Source organism: Lampetra fluviatilis, chromosome 32 (genome assembly GCF_964198595.1).
Source record: "Lampetra fluviatilis chromosome 32, kcLamFluv1.1, whole genome shotgun sequence".
Lineage (NCBI taxonomy): Eukaryota > Metazoa > Chordata > Hyperoartia > Petromyzontiformes > Petromyzontidae > Lampetra > Lampetra fluviatilis.
In genome coordinates, this window is record NC_136306.1 from 8,072,440 (window position 1) to 8,085,872 (window position 13,433).

General features: G+C 43.4%; 1 protein-coding gene across 1 annotated transcript; it reads right to left on the minus strand.

Annotated features, from left to right (window-relative positions):
* Nucleotides 1–1,279: 1,279 nt before the first annotated feature.
* On the minus strand, nucleotides 1,280–7,524 carry LOC144943700 (tubulin alpha chain, testis-specific-like). Its single transcript, XM_078871454.1, has 5 exons — nucleotides 7,334–7,524; nucleotides 3,168–3,390; nucleotides 2,870–3,018; nucleotides 1,825–2,505; nucleotides 1,280–1,700 (listed from the first exon to the last, which is right to left on the minus strand). Exons 1-5 carry the CDS (start codon nucleotides 7,334–7,336, stop codon nucleotides 1,404–1,406), a joined length of 1,353 nt encoding a protein of 450 aa, XP_078727580.1. The 5' UTR covers nucleotides 7,337–7,524; the 3' UTR covers nucleotides 1,280–1,403.
* Nucleotides 7,525–13,433: the final 5,909 nt, after the last annotated feature.

The following is a 13,433-nucleotide window of genomic DNA, read 5'->3' on the forward strand; positions in this document are numbered from 1 at the left end:
GGGCTGGGTGGGGAGGGTGGGGCTGGGTGGGGGGTGGGGCTGGGTGGGGAGGGGCTGGTCACCCCGTGGTGCCCTTATAAAACTCAACGTTTAACCTACTCACGCCAGCTTGTGCCCACCCTCACAGTCGGGCATATTTGCGGAATACACCACGCCGCCGTTGACCCTGGCCATTGACCGAGCAACCCAACGTTCCTACCAGCTCCCTCCGCAGGAATGTGTTTTTCTTGGCAATGTCCTACCCAAGACCACTTTTTTTTTTAGGTCAATGCCTCTAATTTGCACATTCCTGATTCATGTATTCCTCTCATTTCTATAACATCTTTATTCATGTGAACTTTCAGATTTTGTAAAATTCTTTGCCATTGTTCGTTTAAATCATAAAATTCGTGCCAAATGGATTGAGACCCAAAGGTCAAAACCTATCCAGTTTAATTCCTTAAACAAATGTTGCTCGATATTGGTATGGAAAGTCAATAGTTGTGACCATATGTGCACTGCATGAGTGGTCTCCAGTCTTCCACCGCTCGATAACTATAGACCTGAGTTTATCTAATGAAGGCTATGAGTGACCGTAAACCTCATGACTTAACCAACCACACAGTTAAAAGTGTTGCCCCCCAATGATGGTATACATATTTTCAGTCATAATTTGTTGACATAGGTCAAAGGACAAGTCGTTCATCGCTCACCAACTCCTTCAATAGTCAAGCGCTTCATTAAATTATTTTATAGATACAACCGGCAGTCTGGTCCAATTCAATGCACACTAGAATGTCAAAGATGCACAATTTGTGCTGAAGTTCCAAATCCAGACACAGAACCAACGTGTAAACATCACCCCATACACAAGTCTGCTTCGGCACTGTATTGCCAAACCTTTTGCCACGACGCTTCTAGACTGTTCAGCTTATTCAAAGATCTCCGAGGTGGGGTTGGCAGAGCTGGGATTACAGGGGTGAAGGGCAGTTCAGCTAAGCAGCCAACTTATATCGTCCCTCAAAGTGCTAGAATGGGCCCCAGCCCACCATAAACAAGGAACAAGCTGATGAATAACAGCTCAACAGCCAGACCACTCGGCAGACTTTGACAACAGCTTAAAGTGGTTTTACGTAGTTGATAGCATGCCAATATTCGTGCCAAACGCGTGGTTAAAATGTTTACAAACTGAAACGACCCATTCCAATCACCCGTGTAAATGCGTCGAGAAATGAAAACTAACCAACTTACTGCTTTGTACGTGTCATTAAGTGCAACAAAATACATAAACAAATGAAAATCTAGTGATGAAAAACTTTATTTCACAGAATCCAAATAAAACAGTGCAACGTTTGGATATTCACTCACAACAGGTGCCTCATTGAGCTACGGTGTAAATGTGTTGTGGCCATCATCAGAGGCCCTCAGTACTCCTCTCCTTCCTCCCCTTCTCCCTCGACCGAGTCGACGCCAACCTCCTCGTAATCTTTCTCCAGGGCGGCCAGATCCTCCCGAGCCTCGGAGAACTCTCCCTCCTCCATGCCCTCTCCGACGTACCAGTGCACAAAGGCACGCTTGGCGTACATGAGGTCGAACTTGTGGTCGAGACGTGCCCACGCCTCTGCAATAGCGGTGGTGTTGCTCAGCATGCAGACGGCGCGCTGCACCTTTGCCAGGTCACCTCCTGGCACAGCCGTCGGTGGCTGGTAGTTGATGCCAACCTGCAGAGAGAAGAAAAAACAGTTTTCAGAACATGCACAGGAATTATTGAACAAATCGATTTTAAGTATTGAAAAATTAAACGGCAACAGCTGATTATAGGATACAGCAGCATCCCAATCATACCTTGAAGCCAGTGGGACACCAGTCCACAAACTGGATCGAACGTTTGGTTTTAATGGCCGCGATTGCAGCATTTACGTCCTTGGGCACCACGTCTCCTCGGTACAGCATGCAGCACGCCATGTATTTGCCGTGGCGAGGGTCGCACTTCACCATCTGGTTGGCCGGCTCAAAGCAAGAATTGGTGATCTCAGACACCGACAACTGCTCATGGTATGCTTTCTCGGCAGAGATGACCGGGGCGTAGGTGACCAGCGGGAAGTGGATGCGCGGGTAGGGCACCAAGTTGGTCTGGAACTCGGTGAGGTCGACGTTGAGGGCGCCGTCAAAGCGCAGCGAGGCCGTGATGGACGACACGATCTGGCCCATGAGGCGGTTGAGGTTGGTGTAGGTGGGGCGCTCGATGTCCAGGTTGCGGCGGCAGATGTCGTAGATGGCCTCGTTGTCGACCATGAAGGCGCAGTCAGAGTGCTCCAGGGTGGTGTGGGTGGTGAGCACCGAGTTGTAGGGCTCCACCACGGCCGTGGAGACCTGGGGCGCTGGGTAGACGGCGAACTCCAGCTTGGACTTCTTGCCGTAGTCAACGGACAGGCGCTCCATGAGGAGGGCGGTAAAGCCAGAGCCCGTGCCACCACCAAAGCTGTGGAAGATGAGGAAGCCCTGCAAGCCTGTGCACTGATCCGCCTGGAATTGGGATGCATAACAGTCAGATGAACTCCAAACTGAACCTCTGACAATACTTTCGTCGCAGATTTTTACCCAAATTATCAAGCATATTTTTTATTCCACCATTCACCTTTGCTTGGGTTGCACTTACCCAAAATGGTCCTTTCCAATTGTCACTAGTTTTTAATATTCAATCGATGAAATAGACTTCGGAGTTTATATGGTTAGGTTAAGGAGTGCCCAAGACTGCTTGCTTTTCCCACCATGCACCTGGGGTAGACAGACAGCAGTGCCCAAGATCGTTTTTTCTTGTCCATAAAACTTCCCGTTTTAGTCTAAGCGTAAAGCAAAACAAGTATATTTTGGAGTATATATAACGTACCAGCTTACGAATGCGGTCCAACACCAGGTCGACAATCTCCTTGCCGATGGTGTAGTGGCCACGAGCATAGTTGTTGGCGGCATCCTCCTTGCCAGTGATGAGCTGCTCTGGGTGGAACAGCTGCCGGTAAATGCCAGAGCGCACCTCATCTGCAGCAGAAAGAAAAACATAAAAAATATCGTCAATCCATGCCCTCAGAATGCAATGCCAAGAACTTTGAGAATCGACCGGCTTAAAAAAAAGACACAGAAATTACTTTCGTCGACATTTGTATTTTGACAAGTCCACGTTTTCTCACCCACTACGGTCGGCTCCAGGTCCACAAAGACCGCGCGGGGCACGTGTTTGCCAGCGCCCGTCTCGCTGAAGAAGGTGTTGAACGAGTCGTCGCCGCCGCCGATGGTCTTGTCGCTCGGCATCTGCCCATCGGGCTGGATGCCGTGCTCCAGGCAGTAGAGCTCCCAGCAGGCGTTGCCGATCTGGACACCGGCCTGGCCCACGTGGATGGAGATGCACTCGCGCTGTGCGGGGGAGATAGGAGATAATGGGGGTGGGTTAAGACGACAACAGCTATGTCGACCACATTGTACTCGACCGTGCACTGGGATAATTCGCTGGCTATTCAAGTATCAACTGGATTGCTAAGAATCTCAACACCAACTCCCCACCAAATGAAAGAAATACAATTAAATGTTATTGTCAACAGGGCACATAACTTGAAAATATCACACAAAACGCACAAGCATAAATGATAAGATAAATCACTCATTTAAAAACAACTAAAAGCCAATTGATAGTGTTTTTTCCAAGAGACCTGGCTTACAAAGGCTATACAGGCAGGCCCTTGCTTTGTTCTCAAGATGCATTCCAGGACAAACGAGTGCTAAGCGAGTCGGCACTAAAAGGGGTCATTATACTGTACTCACGGAGTGCAATCTACTGTACTCCTACAAGGCAGTGGTGGGATACGAGGTTGGATCTGCTGCTGCACACTCAATCTGGGTCTTAGTGATCCCCTCCCCATAGTCAATATTTCTATGGTGAGATTTATTTTAGGTGGAGCCTGAGACTCTACTGGTCTCTTGAGTTCTCACCTGGCTAAACGCACTGTAATAACATTGGAATGTGATCTTGACCACGAAACCATGACAATAATATATCGCTCTCGTTGGCCGAACGAATGATGGGGCGGGTACGTTTCCTCGGCCTGCGCTGCTGTCTGTTTATTCATAACCACTTTTTTGAAGATACAAGTATTTTTTATTATCCATAATATACGTTTTTTTTAGGGTTAGATCGCGTAAATATAAATGTGTCGTTAAACCCGCCACAGCCAATTAGTAAGGTTTGTCACATAAACAGAACATGCCAATTCATTACGAGTACAGCACACCGGTGTGTTGGAGAGCAAATCCACAACATCTACAATGAGTACGACATTTCACGAGTAATTACAACTAGCATCATAAGGTGGACAGCCAGATTATTTTGAATTATTTTTTGTTGTTGAAAATGTTTCTCCAGGACAAAGAGCGCAATAACGAATCGGTGTTCTACGGGGTCGCTCAAAGCGAGGTCTGCCCGTACAATACAATGTCAAAAATGTTGCAATATCTAAACATTACAGCGAACATGATAACATTATAATTGACATTTATTTGTATGGCGCCTTCAACTAATGTCTCAAGGGGCTTTATTACAATGTATTAAGATAAGTAAGTTTAACTATGTCATAATTCATAAATTGAAAATCCAGATGCAGCTAATTCGGCTGTGACGGTCCCACCTGATGACGGAGACTTGTGTTGCCTCCGAAACGTCGTGATTTTTGTTTTTATTTTATTTTATTTTCATTAATTTTGATGTTTTACCTACGTGACTTTACCGAAAAAACCTAAGAATATGAAAATCCATGTTCTCTTCGTGGGGACTAGTCCATCCATGAGCAAATTAACCGCTACTTATAATAATAGGTTTTTACCCTTTCAACTGGTACAAAAACTGACACCTTTATACAAGGGGTCATGTTTGCAATAACCACAACACAAGCAGTCAAAATGCTTTGTTTGCATTTTGACTGCTTGTGTTGTGGTTATTGCAAACATGATCCCTTGTATAAAGGTGTCAGTTTTTGTACCAGTTGAAAGGGTAAAAACCTATTACTATATTTTGCCACTGGTAAAGGAGGTCTCATAGTGTAACCGCTACTTTTTTACGTCGCCATTCCTATTTGTTAAATGTAATGAATGTATTCGCAAAACACTGATAACAAAAACATAATCTGCGCGTTCAGGGGGCAATACATTGATGTATAAAATAACAAAATTATCTCCCATCATTCTGCACCCACTGCTGTTAAACCCTCGCTCCAATGGCTTTCGAGAAACTCAGCCTCAAATAAGGACGGGAGCGAGTAATCTAGCGGAAAGCTGATAAGGCACCCGAGTGTTGTCAGAGTAAGGCCAGATCAGCCATGTTAAGTCGACAGTCTCTTCTGCTCAATGTCACACAGTACTGTATATATAGGAAGGAGACCCACTTACAAAGCTGACCGGCTTCATTTTCCCCCACCAACAACCCCCGACAAATGCCGCACACTTTCCCGGCAACGGGCGAACCTCGGTGGCCGTGACCTCCGAACCAGTCCTGCTGCAGACTCCTCACCCACCCCTTGAAGCAACCCACCACTCATCGCCACGGCTAATTATGGTCAAATAACCATCGCAAGGCACGAGGAGGCCGTCATCCAGCCGTGGGCTGACAAAAAGATCTGTCCACGTCAATGCGTTGTTTTCCCACTTTTGCAGCGTGAGTGGGAGTGAGTGCAGCAGTGCTTAAGCAGTCAGCGAAAATGTACCCTGAATCCAATTCCCAGCAAATGTGAATATCAACAGTGCCACCGGTCCTGGGAATCTCCCTCGCTGACCAGCACGGTTGAAGTGTGGTCAAACAAAGCCTCAAGATCGACAAGATGGCTTTGATCCAGCGGTTGGATTTACAGAGATTGTGAATGACCATTTTATAATATCCCGTCACTCTTAACACCCATTTTTCCACGTCACCGTCCGACCCCTGACCCCTAACCCCTGGCTCTATGTGGGGCCCACGTGTGCGTTTTCCTCCACCCCCCCCCCCCAAGGCAACTGGAGGATGCTATTATCCCGCCAAAAACACAACCCATTGTGCACAACTAAAACAATTGCAGACATTATTCCAGCCCAGGGATGTTTTTCCACGCCCCCACCACAGCTGTTGTACCACAAGGCGATGTTTTGGATTACAAGTACATTCATTTTTGCATTGACCATTTTATTGTTCATTTGAAAACGCATAAGTATTTGTGAAAGATAGACCAAGGTGGTGCATTCACGTCCCTGCTTGCGTCTCTCATACACACACTGGGCTCGCTAAAGATGCACTGCCCTTAACTTTACCAAGTTTAGGACCAATTTGAGAATCGTTATCTCTCGTACACACAATGACCTTTATCCAGATGGGCAAGAGATTGTGAATGACCACAAGATAAAAGAGGAATGTATTTGAAGTATTCACCCTTTGTGCAAGGAAGTGACTTTAAACACAATAAACCGAGTTAGTTATCGTTTAAACCGACCAACATATACATCATCAACCTACTGTCCGAACAGTTAAGGAGTTTCGATCGATTACATAGTCAAGTTGAAATGATAAAAAGGAGTTGGAAAATCGTTAAAAATAAATGACGTTCATGGAAATACAATTCACAACTCGAGGCTGGCAACAGTTTAACAAACTAAAGAAACATCCTTTGATGAAAAAAATATCCCTTTAAGAGGCTGTCATCAATCTACTGCTGGAGGAATGCCACCCATCTCACCGTGTTGGTCATGGAGGGTTGTGGTTTGACCATACTTCACCACACTGGTCAAGCTGCAGGTTGATGAAGGAATACCGCTAGCTTGTCTAATTAATGCATTTAAGAAACCGTGAATACGTAAACATGTTTTTATTCGTCGAATTGAATTACATTGCAGTTACCTTTTCAGACTCGTGAAGTTACACAGGGCGTTAATGCTAACTTGTAAAAAAATTCATTAAGATGCCTTCTATGCTCATGAAATACAATTAACACGTTAAGTACTCGGTAAATAACTAACACAAGACTGCGACAGCTTAAGGACCTCATCCAGCAGTGGATTGGCAACTAACAGAACAATTTAACTTGAAAATTATTTTTATTCGTGCAACATTCCTGCCAGTTATTTTATAACAACGGCCAACTGCAACTCTTTGCCAATAACAACTGACCACGGGGTGGGGACACGCACATTATAACAAAGTCCTCATCATTGGCAATAACTTTGAACAATTTGAATCATTTCTCCCCGCGCCTCTCTCAAAGACAAACAAATACGGCGACCGTGGAATGCATTGCAAACCACTGCACAGGGAAGGCATGGATGGGGGGGGGTCTTGGCTTCTTACCATGTTGAGGTTGACGTGGGGGGCAGAGGGAGTCTCGGTGGTTATTACAAGAGGTGATGGTAGGTGGTGGTAGGTGATGGTAGGTGATGGTAGGTGGTGGTAGAGAGGGGGTGGTCGATGTCGCAGCCGTTGACGTTGAGACGCGCCACGGGTCTCGCCAACCGCACACTTGGAGCGACGTTGCCTCGCGCCCCCGCTTATATAGCCGCGGGCTCAGTCGCGTCGACCAATCGCGTGGAGGCCGCGCCCCCGCTCGCTCGCGATTGGTCCGTTTGAATTTGAATTTGACGGTTGGAAACTCAACGACTTCAATTATGTTCTTGGTTCTTTCGGTAAAGTCACGTAGAAGGAAAACAAACAAAAACATATAAATATATAAATGTTTTGTTTTATCTTTATATTATTTTTATATATTTTTTTGTTTTATATTTCTATTATTTTTATTATTTCTCTTCTACGTGACTTTACCGAAAGAACCAAGAATATTAATCCCTGCAGTCACGAAAGCTTTAAATAAAAAAAGACTTCAATTATTTTTGTTTGTAAACGGATTTGACTGAAATTAAGTCAGAATTTTTTTTTATATATACATGTGTGTTGTAGATTTAGATCGAAGCAAAAAAACAACACACGTGTGGGAATCTAAAAGAACAATAGATTTAAAAAAATTCAGAAATGAAACTAAAATGTTAAAGTGAAAAACACCGATTTTAAAAGACGTGACCTGACATTGCTGACTATAAAATGTAACAAGGACTTTAATTCCACAGAAACCCAAATAATTTGATGATCACGACTAAATTAAGTGCACTATCAGTAAATACACCATTGTACAAATTGGCTTTGATCGTGTCAATCATCCTACAATTTCATTTCAAGTCTCCTTGAATCCTCCCCACTCCTGACTTTCCTTACAAGCCAATTGCGTGTAGCCAGTGCGGTGTTGTGCCATACTCTTGGCACGTCTATGGCTCCCCGCCTTCACCATCCTGCGCTGACTAGCGTGGAAGACTTTGCAGATTTTTCCTGGATTTTTCTGTTTGCGCAAAGTCACTTTAAGATGTTTTCTTGTTCATGTTTATTGTTTGTTGCGGTTGCACCCGATTCAAGAGCCGAATGGCTCACAGGGCTTTAGCAAATAAATTAAACTGGAATATTGTGATGACTGGAATACTGATGACGGAGACTTGTGTTGCCTCCGAAACGTCGTGATTTATTATTTTATTTCTATTTTGTTTCTATTATTTTTATTATTTATTTTTACCTACGTGACTTTACCGAAAAAAACTATACAACATATCTCTTTGATGGCATGAAGGCCCCAATAACCGACCCACCTTTGGCTTAAATTGCAGACTCACCCATAACAATCTTGCCACTCAGCTACACTAACATCTCAGTCCAGCATCCTATCGGCCTTCTGAACCAATGTTTTCCAGCAGCATGTGTTTTAGAGATTTTATATTTTATACCTATGTAAAGGGGAGCCTCCACAAGATTGCAGGGGGTTCGTCCTTTAATCCTTTTCTCCCATCCACACCTGTCCCCAGCCATCCCAATCTCGTTCCAAAAGGCCCCTTCTTCCCGCCCGTTCTCCCCTTATATCTCCTCGATTACCCCTTCCACTAACCCTCCTATTGGTGGGAATCCTTCCCCTGACACCCCTACACCTACGTGACTTTACTGAAAGAACCAAAGAGTATGAATCCTTGCAGTCACGAAAGCTTCACATCTAGAATGGAATATTGTGGTCAAATAACTCACCGCCTGCATGGCATGGGCCATGGGGAGGGCCCTCATCTTGAAGTTGACCGACTGTGAATTTTTCCCCTACTATCAGCTTGTCACATTCCAGGCAATAATCCATTATGCGAGTTTTTGTTAACAAAAAAATAGCAGCGAACATAAGAATGAGTCTGTAGATATGTTTAAGTCTGCTCTTCAAAGTGGCCTTCCCTCTTTAGTTTGGTCGATCCCTCTGCTTTCGTTTCCTGCTTTCCATGCATTGCGCATTGGTATCCTAGGATGGAATGCTCATTATAGATTTGAATTATTACAAAGATATAAAATTTTTAAAACCTGAAAATTCTTAAAACCAGCAGAACTATCAAGTCTAAATTGTACGTGTCATTTCCCAATTAAGAATAGCCGAGTAAGTCTCTTGAACTGAGGTAAACACACTATGTTGAACTTCTTTCGCACCTTACAATTGCACTCGTCTCTTTGACATGCAAAACAGTAGCTTTAGTTACAGTGCAATACTGTAATTATTTTCAAAACATTGAAATGTACTGCCTACCTCACTTTACTCAAGTAATTCATGTAAATAAAGCAACGGGAAATGTTGACTCAATTTGCAAATCTAATTGTTGACAAAGCCAAAGCTGAGGTTTTTTTTTGCTAGAAAATGAATGTGCCCTATAAACAAAAACGACTTTGCCTTTCATCAAAACAAAAGCGCTACATTTATCCTCACAAGCCAGTGAGCTTTGTAAAAAAAAATCTTAGTTTGCAAAAAACATTTTTCCTGGCTCATTTCCAGAGGTTTTTGGATCTATGGTTGTTTCCAAGATGTTCTTTTTGTCACGAGACTGGTCCCATTAACAGATAATTGTGACAACCATTTGGAATGAGTTAACAAATAATGTATGTAAATAAATTGGCACTGTACAAATTTCTACACTGGCCCATATACAATACAATACGAATGACATTTTACGATATGATCATTGAACTTTGCACTGTAATGGTATTTCACAAGAGTATTTGTCATGTTTTTGTGCTTTGATGTACAGTTACGAGTACAATTAAAGATTGCTTAAAAGTTATTCAACTGTAGGTAAATCAATAACACATTCCTGCGGAGGGAGCTGGTAGGAACGTTGGGTTGCTCGGTCAATGGCCAGGGTCAACAACGGCGGCGTGGTTTATTCCGCAAATATGCCCGACTGTGAGGGCGGGCACAAGCCGGCGTGAGTAGGTTAAACGTTGAGTTTTATAAGGGCACCACGGGGTGACCAACCCCTCCCCACCCAGCCCCACCCCTCCCACCCAACCCCACCCTCCCCACCCAGCCCCTCCCCACCTCCCCTCCCAGCCCCATCCTCGCCTCCCCAACCAGCCCCTCCCTCCCCACCCAGCCCCTCCCTGCACAAAGGACGGACGGACACAATAATCCCGTGGGCTGGTGGAACCAGTGGGTTCCTACCAGTATAAGCCTGCTATAAGTGTTACAACTTTTCCAACGTCAATGCTTATAATGCAGATGCTTTCAGAAAACATTTTAGAAAGCACTAATTTAATGTGTAACCGCGTTTTTCATTTTTACTTTCATGTTTATTCCTGTTCCATAAATATTTGACGGAAAAAAATTAGTATGAGCAAACAATCCCAAAATTATATTGTGCAACGGGAATGATTATCGTTTATTATATTACAGTATATTGTAGTCTTACGATATTGTGTCATTCCCAGCTGGCACACAAAACAATGAGATGCACCATTTGTAAAGATGACTCACCCACCGAAGTAACTTTGCTGAGTGCCAAATAATTACTTAGGGAACTGTTTTGTGCGTAAAGAGCAAGCCTTAACGAGTAGGGAATTCATTTTTGGCGAAATCAACATCAATCAACTAGTGTTGTGACTCGAGAGAGTTAGTGTTGCATGAGCTAGCACATTGTGAGAACAGCATTGCCTCGGAGCTGGTACCTTGAACCGATAAATGGAAAAAATGTCAGCCTTGGGAATCTGACAAGGCAAGTTCAGTCTTGATAATTCTCATCACATTGACGAACATTTTGCCAAGCGGAAAAAGAATATAGACTCCAACGCACACGTTGCAGTTAATGAACGGCAATCATTGAAGAATGTCAGTTAATTTAAAAATGTTTAACACGTAGGCTTTCGCGACCAATATTGTTCATAATCAACGATTTTTGGGTTTAGATCGCGTTATTTATAAATGTGTCGTAACCCTCCACCACCCGACACGGCCAATCAGTAAAAAAGTGTCACGTTGACAAAAGACAAATAGTTCACTGCTTTAGCCCACCGGTGTGTTGAAGCGTGGAACCACAACATTTACAATTTGAGTACGACGTTTCGCTGGTAATTGCATCCAGCATCATCGGGCAATTCGCCAGAATGGTGAGGCTCTGCTGTGTCTCCCGTTCTTATATAGAGCAGCAGCAGGGTGACGTCATCATTAACTCATTAACTCATCAGGTGCAAAGATTTGAGGGGGGGTTATTGTAATGATATACTTGATTAGTAATAAGGCTATTGTTACGATGCGAGTTGTAGATTAGTAATCATTTGGAATGTGTGCTACATTAATAATCAGTTAGTGCTTGTCTCCCTTATAAGGAATTGTAATGCATCTTATTTAATAATACGCTTCCAGGCCGCACTAAGCCTGTAGCTGTCTGAGCGATTAAAGTTATTTCTGTTTCTCTCAATCTCAATGGATTCTCTAATTAGTCTTTGCCAGTAGTAACTAGTTTTACACAACACTTCAACGTTGTCAAAATCAATTGAGTGTCCCTGTTGGCAAGCATGTTCTGCCACTGCCGACAGTTGTGTTTGCGATAGTTTAATATTTCTCTGGTGTTCTTTTAGTCTTACACTAACGTTACGCCCTGTCTGTCCAATATAGCATCTGCCACATACACAATTAATCCGATATACACCTTCTGTTGATAATTTAGGTAATTCGTCTTTAGTGCACGTTACTAGTTGTTGAATTTTGTGTACTGTACCAAATCTTACTGTAATGTTTTGCTTTTGCAAAACACGGGCTAATTTGTCTCAGGAGTAACTGACAAATTAGCCCGTGTTTTGCAAAAGCAAAACATTACAGTAAGATTTGGTACAGTACACAAAATTCAACAACTAGTAACGTGCACTAAAGACGAATTACCTAAATTATCAACAGAAGGTGTATATCGGATTAATTGTGTATGTGACAGATGCTATATTGGACAGACAGGGCGTAACGTTAGTGTAAGACTAAAAGAACACCAGAGAAATATTAAACTATCGCAAACACAACTGTCGGCAGTGGCAGAACATGCTTGCCAACAGGGACACTCAATTGATTTTGACAACGTTGAAGTGTTGTGTAAAACTAGTTACTACTGGCAAAGACTAATTAGAGAATCCATTGAGATTGAGAGAAACAGAAATAACTTTAATCGCTCAGACAGCTACAGGCTTAGTGCGGCCTGGAAGCGTATTATTAAATAAGATGCACTACAATTCCTTATAAGGGAGACAAGCACTAACTGATTATTAATGTAGCACACATTCCAAATGATTACTAATCTACAACTCGCATCGTAACAATAGCCTTATTACTAATCAAGTATATCATTACAATAACCCCCCCTCAAATCTTTGCACCTGATGAGTTAATGAGTTAATGATGACGTCACCCTGCTGCTGCTCTATATAAGAACGGGAGACACAGCAGAGCCTCACCATTCTGGCGAATTGCCCGATGATGCTGGATGCAATTACCAGCGAAACGTCGTACTCAAATTGTAAATGTTGTGGTTCCACGCTTCAACACACCGGTGGGCTAAAGCAGTGAACTATTTGTCTTTTGTCAACGTGACACTTTTTTACTGATTGGCCGTGTCGGGTGGTGGAGGGTTACGACACATTTATAAATAACGCGATCTAAACCCAAAAATCGTTGATTATGAATAATTTAAAAATGCAGAAATAATTTACAGCCCCCCTTTTGACAACCCACTACTTTACATCACTTTGTAAATCCAGTTCTCCCAACACTTTGGGTCATTCGGGTTGCTTGGCCACACTGGTTAATGCAAGTTACTCGCCACCCGATGTCAGTCGTGACCGGGAAATAAACTCAGGTTACCTGCCTCATAGGCACAGCACTCACCAACTGCTTCACCACCATTCCACTAAATAGGTAGATTATGTATGAAAATTGCTGGAGTACAGTACTGCAATTCTAAATCGTACTTTGGATTGTCCCAGTGAAATAGGCTTGCAATAAAAGGGGAATTGCGAACTCTTTAAGTTTCATATCGTACCTCCAGTTAGCATGGTTGGCTACACACGGTGCAAA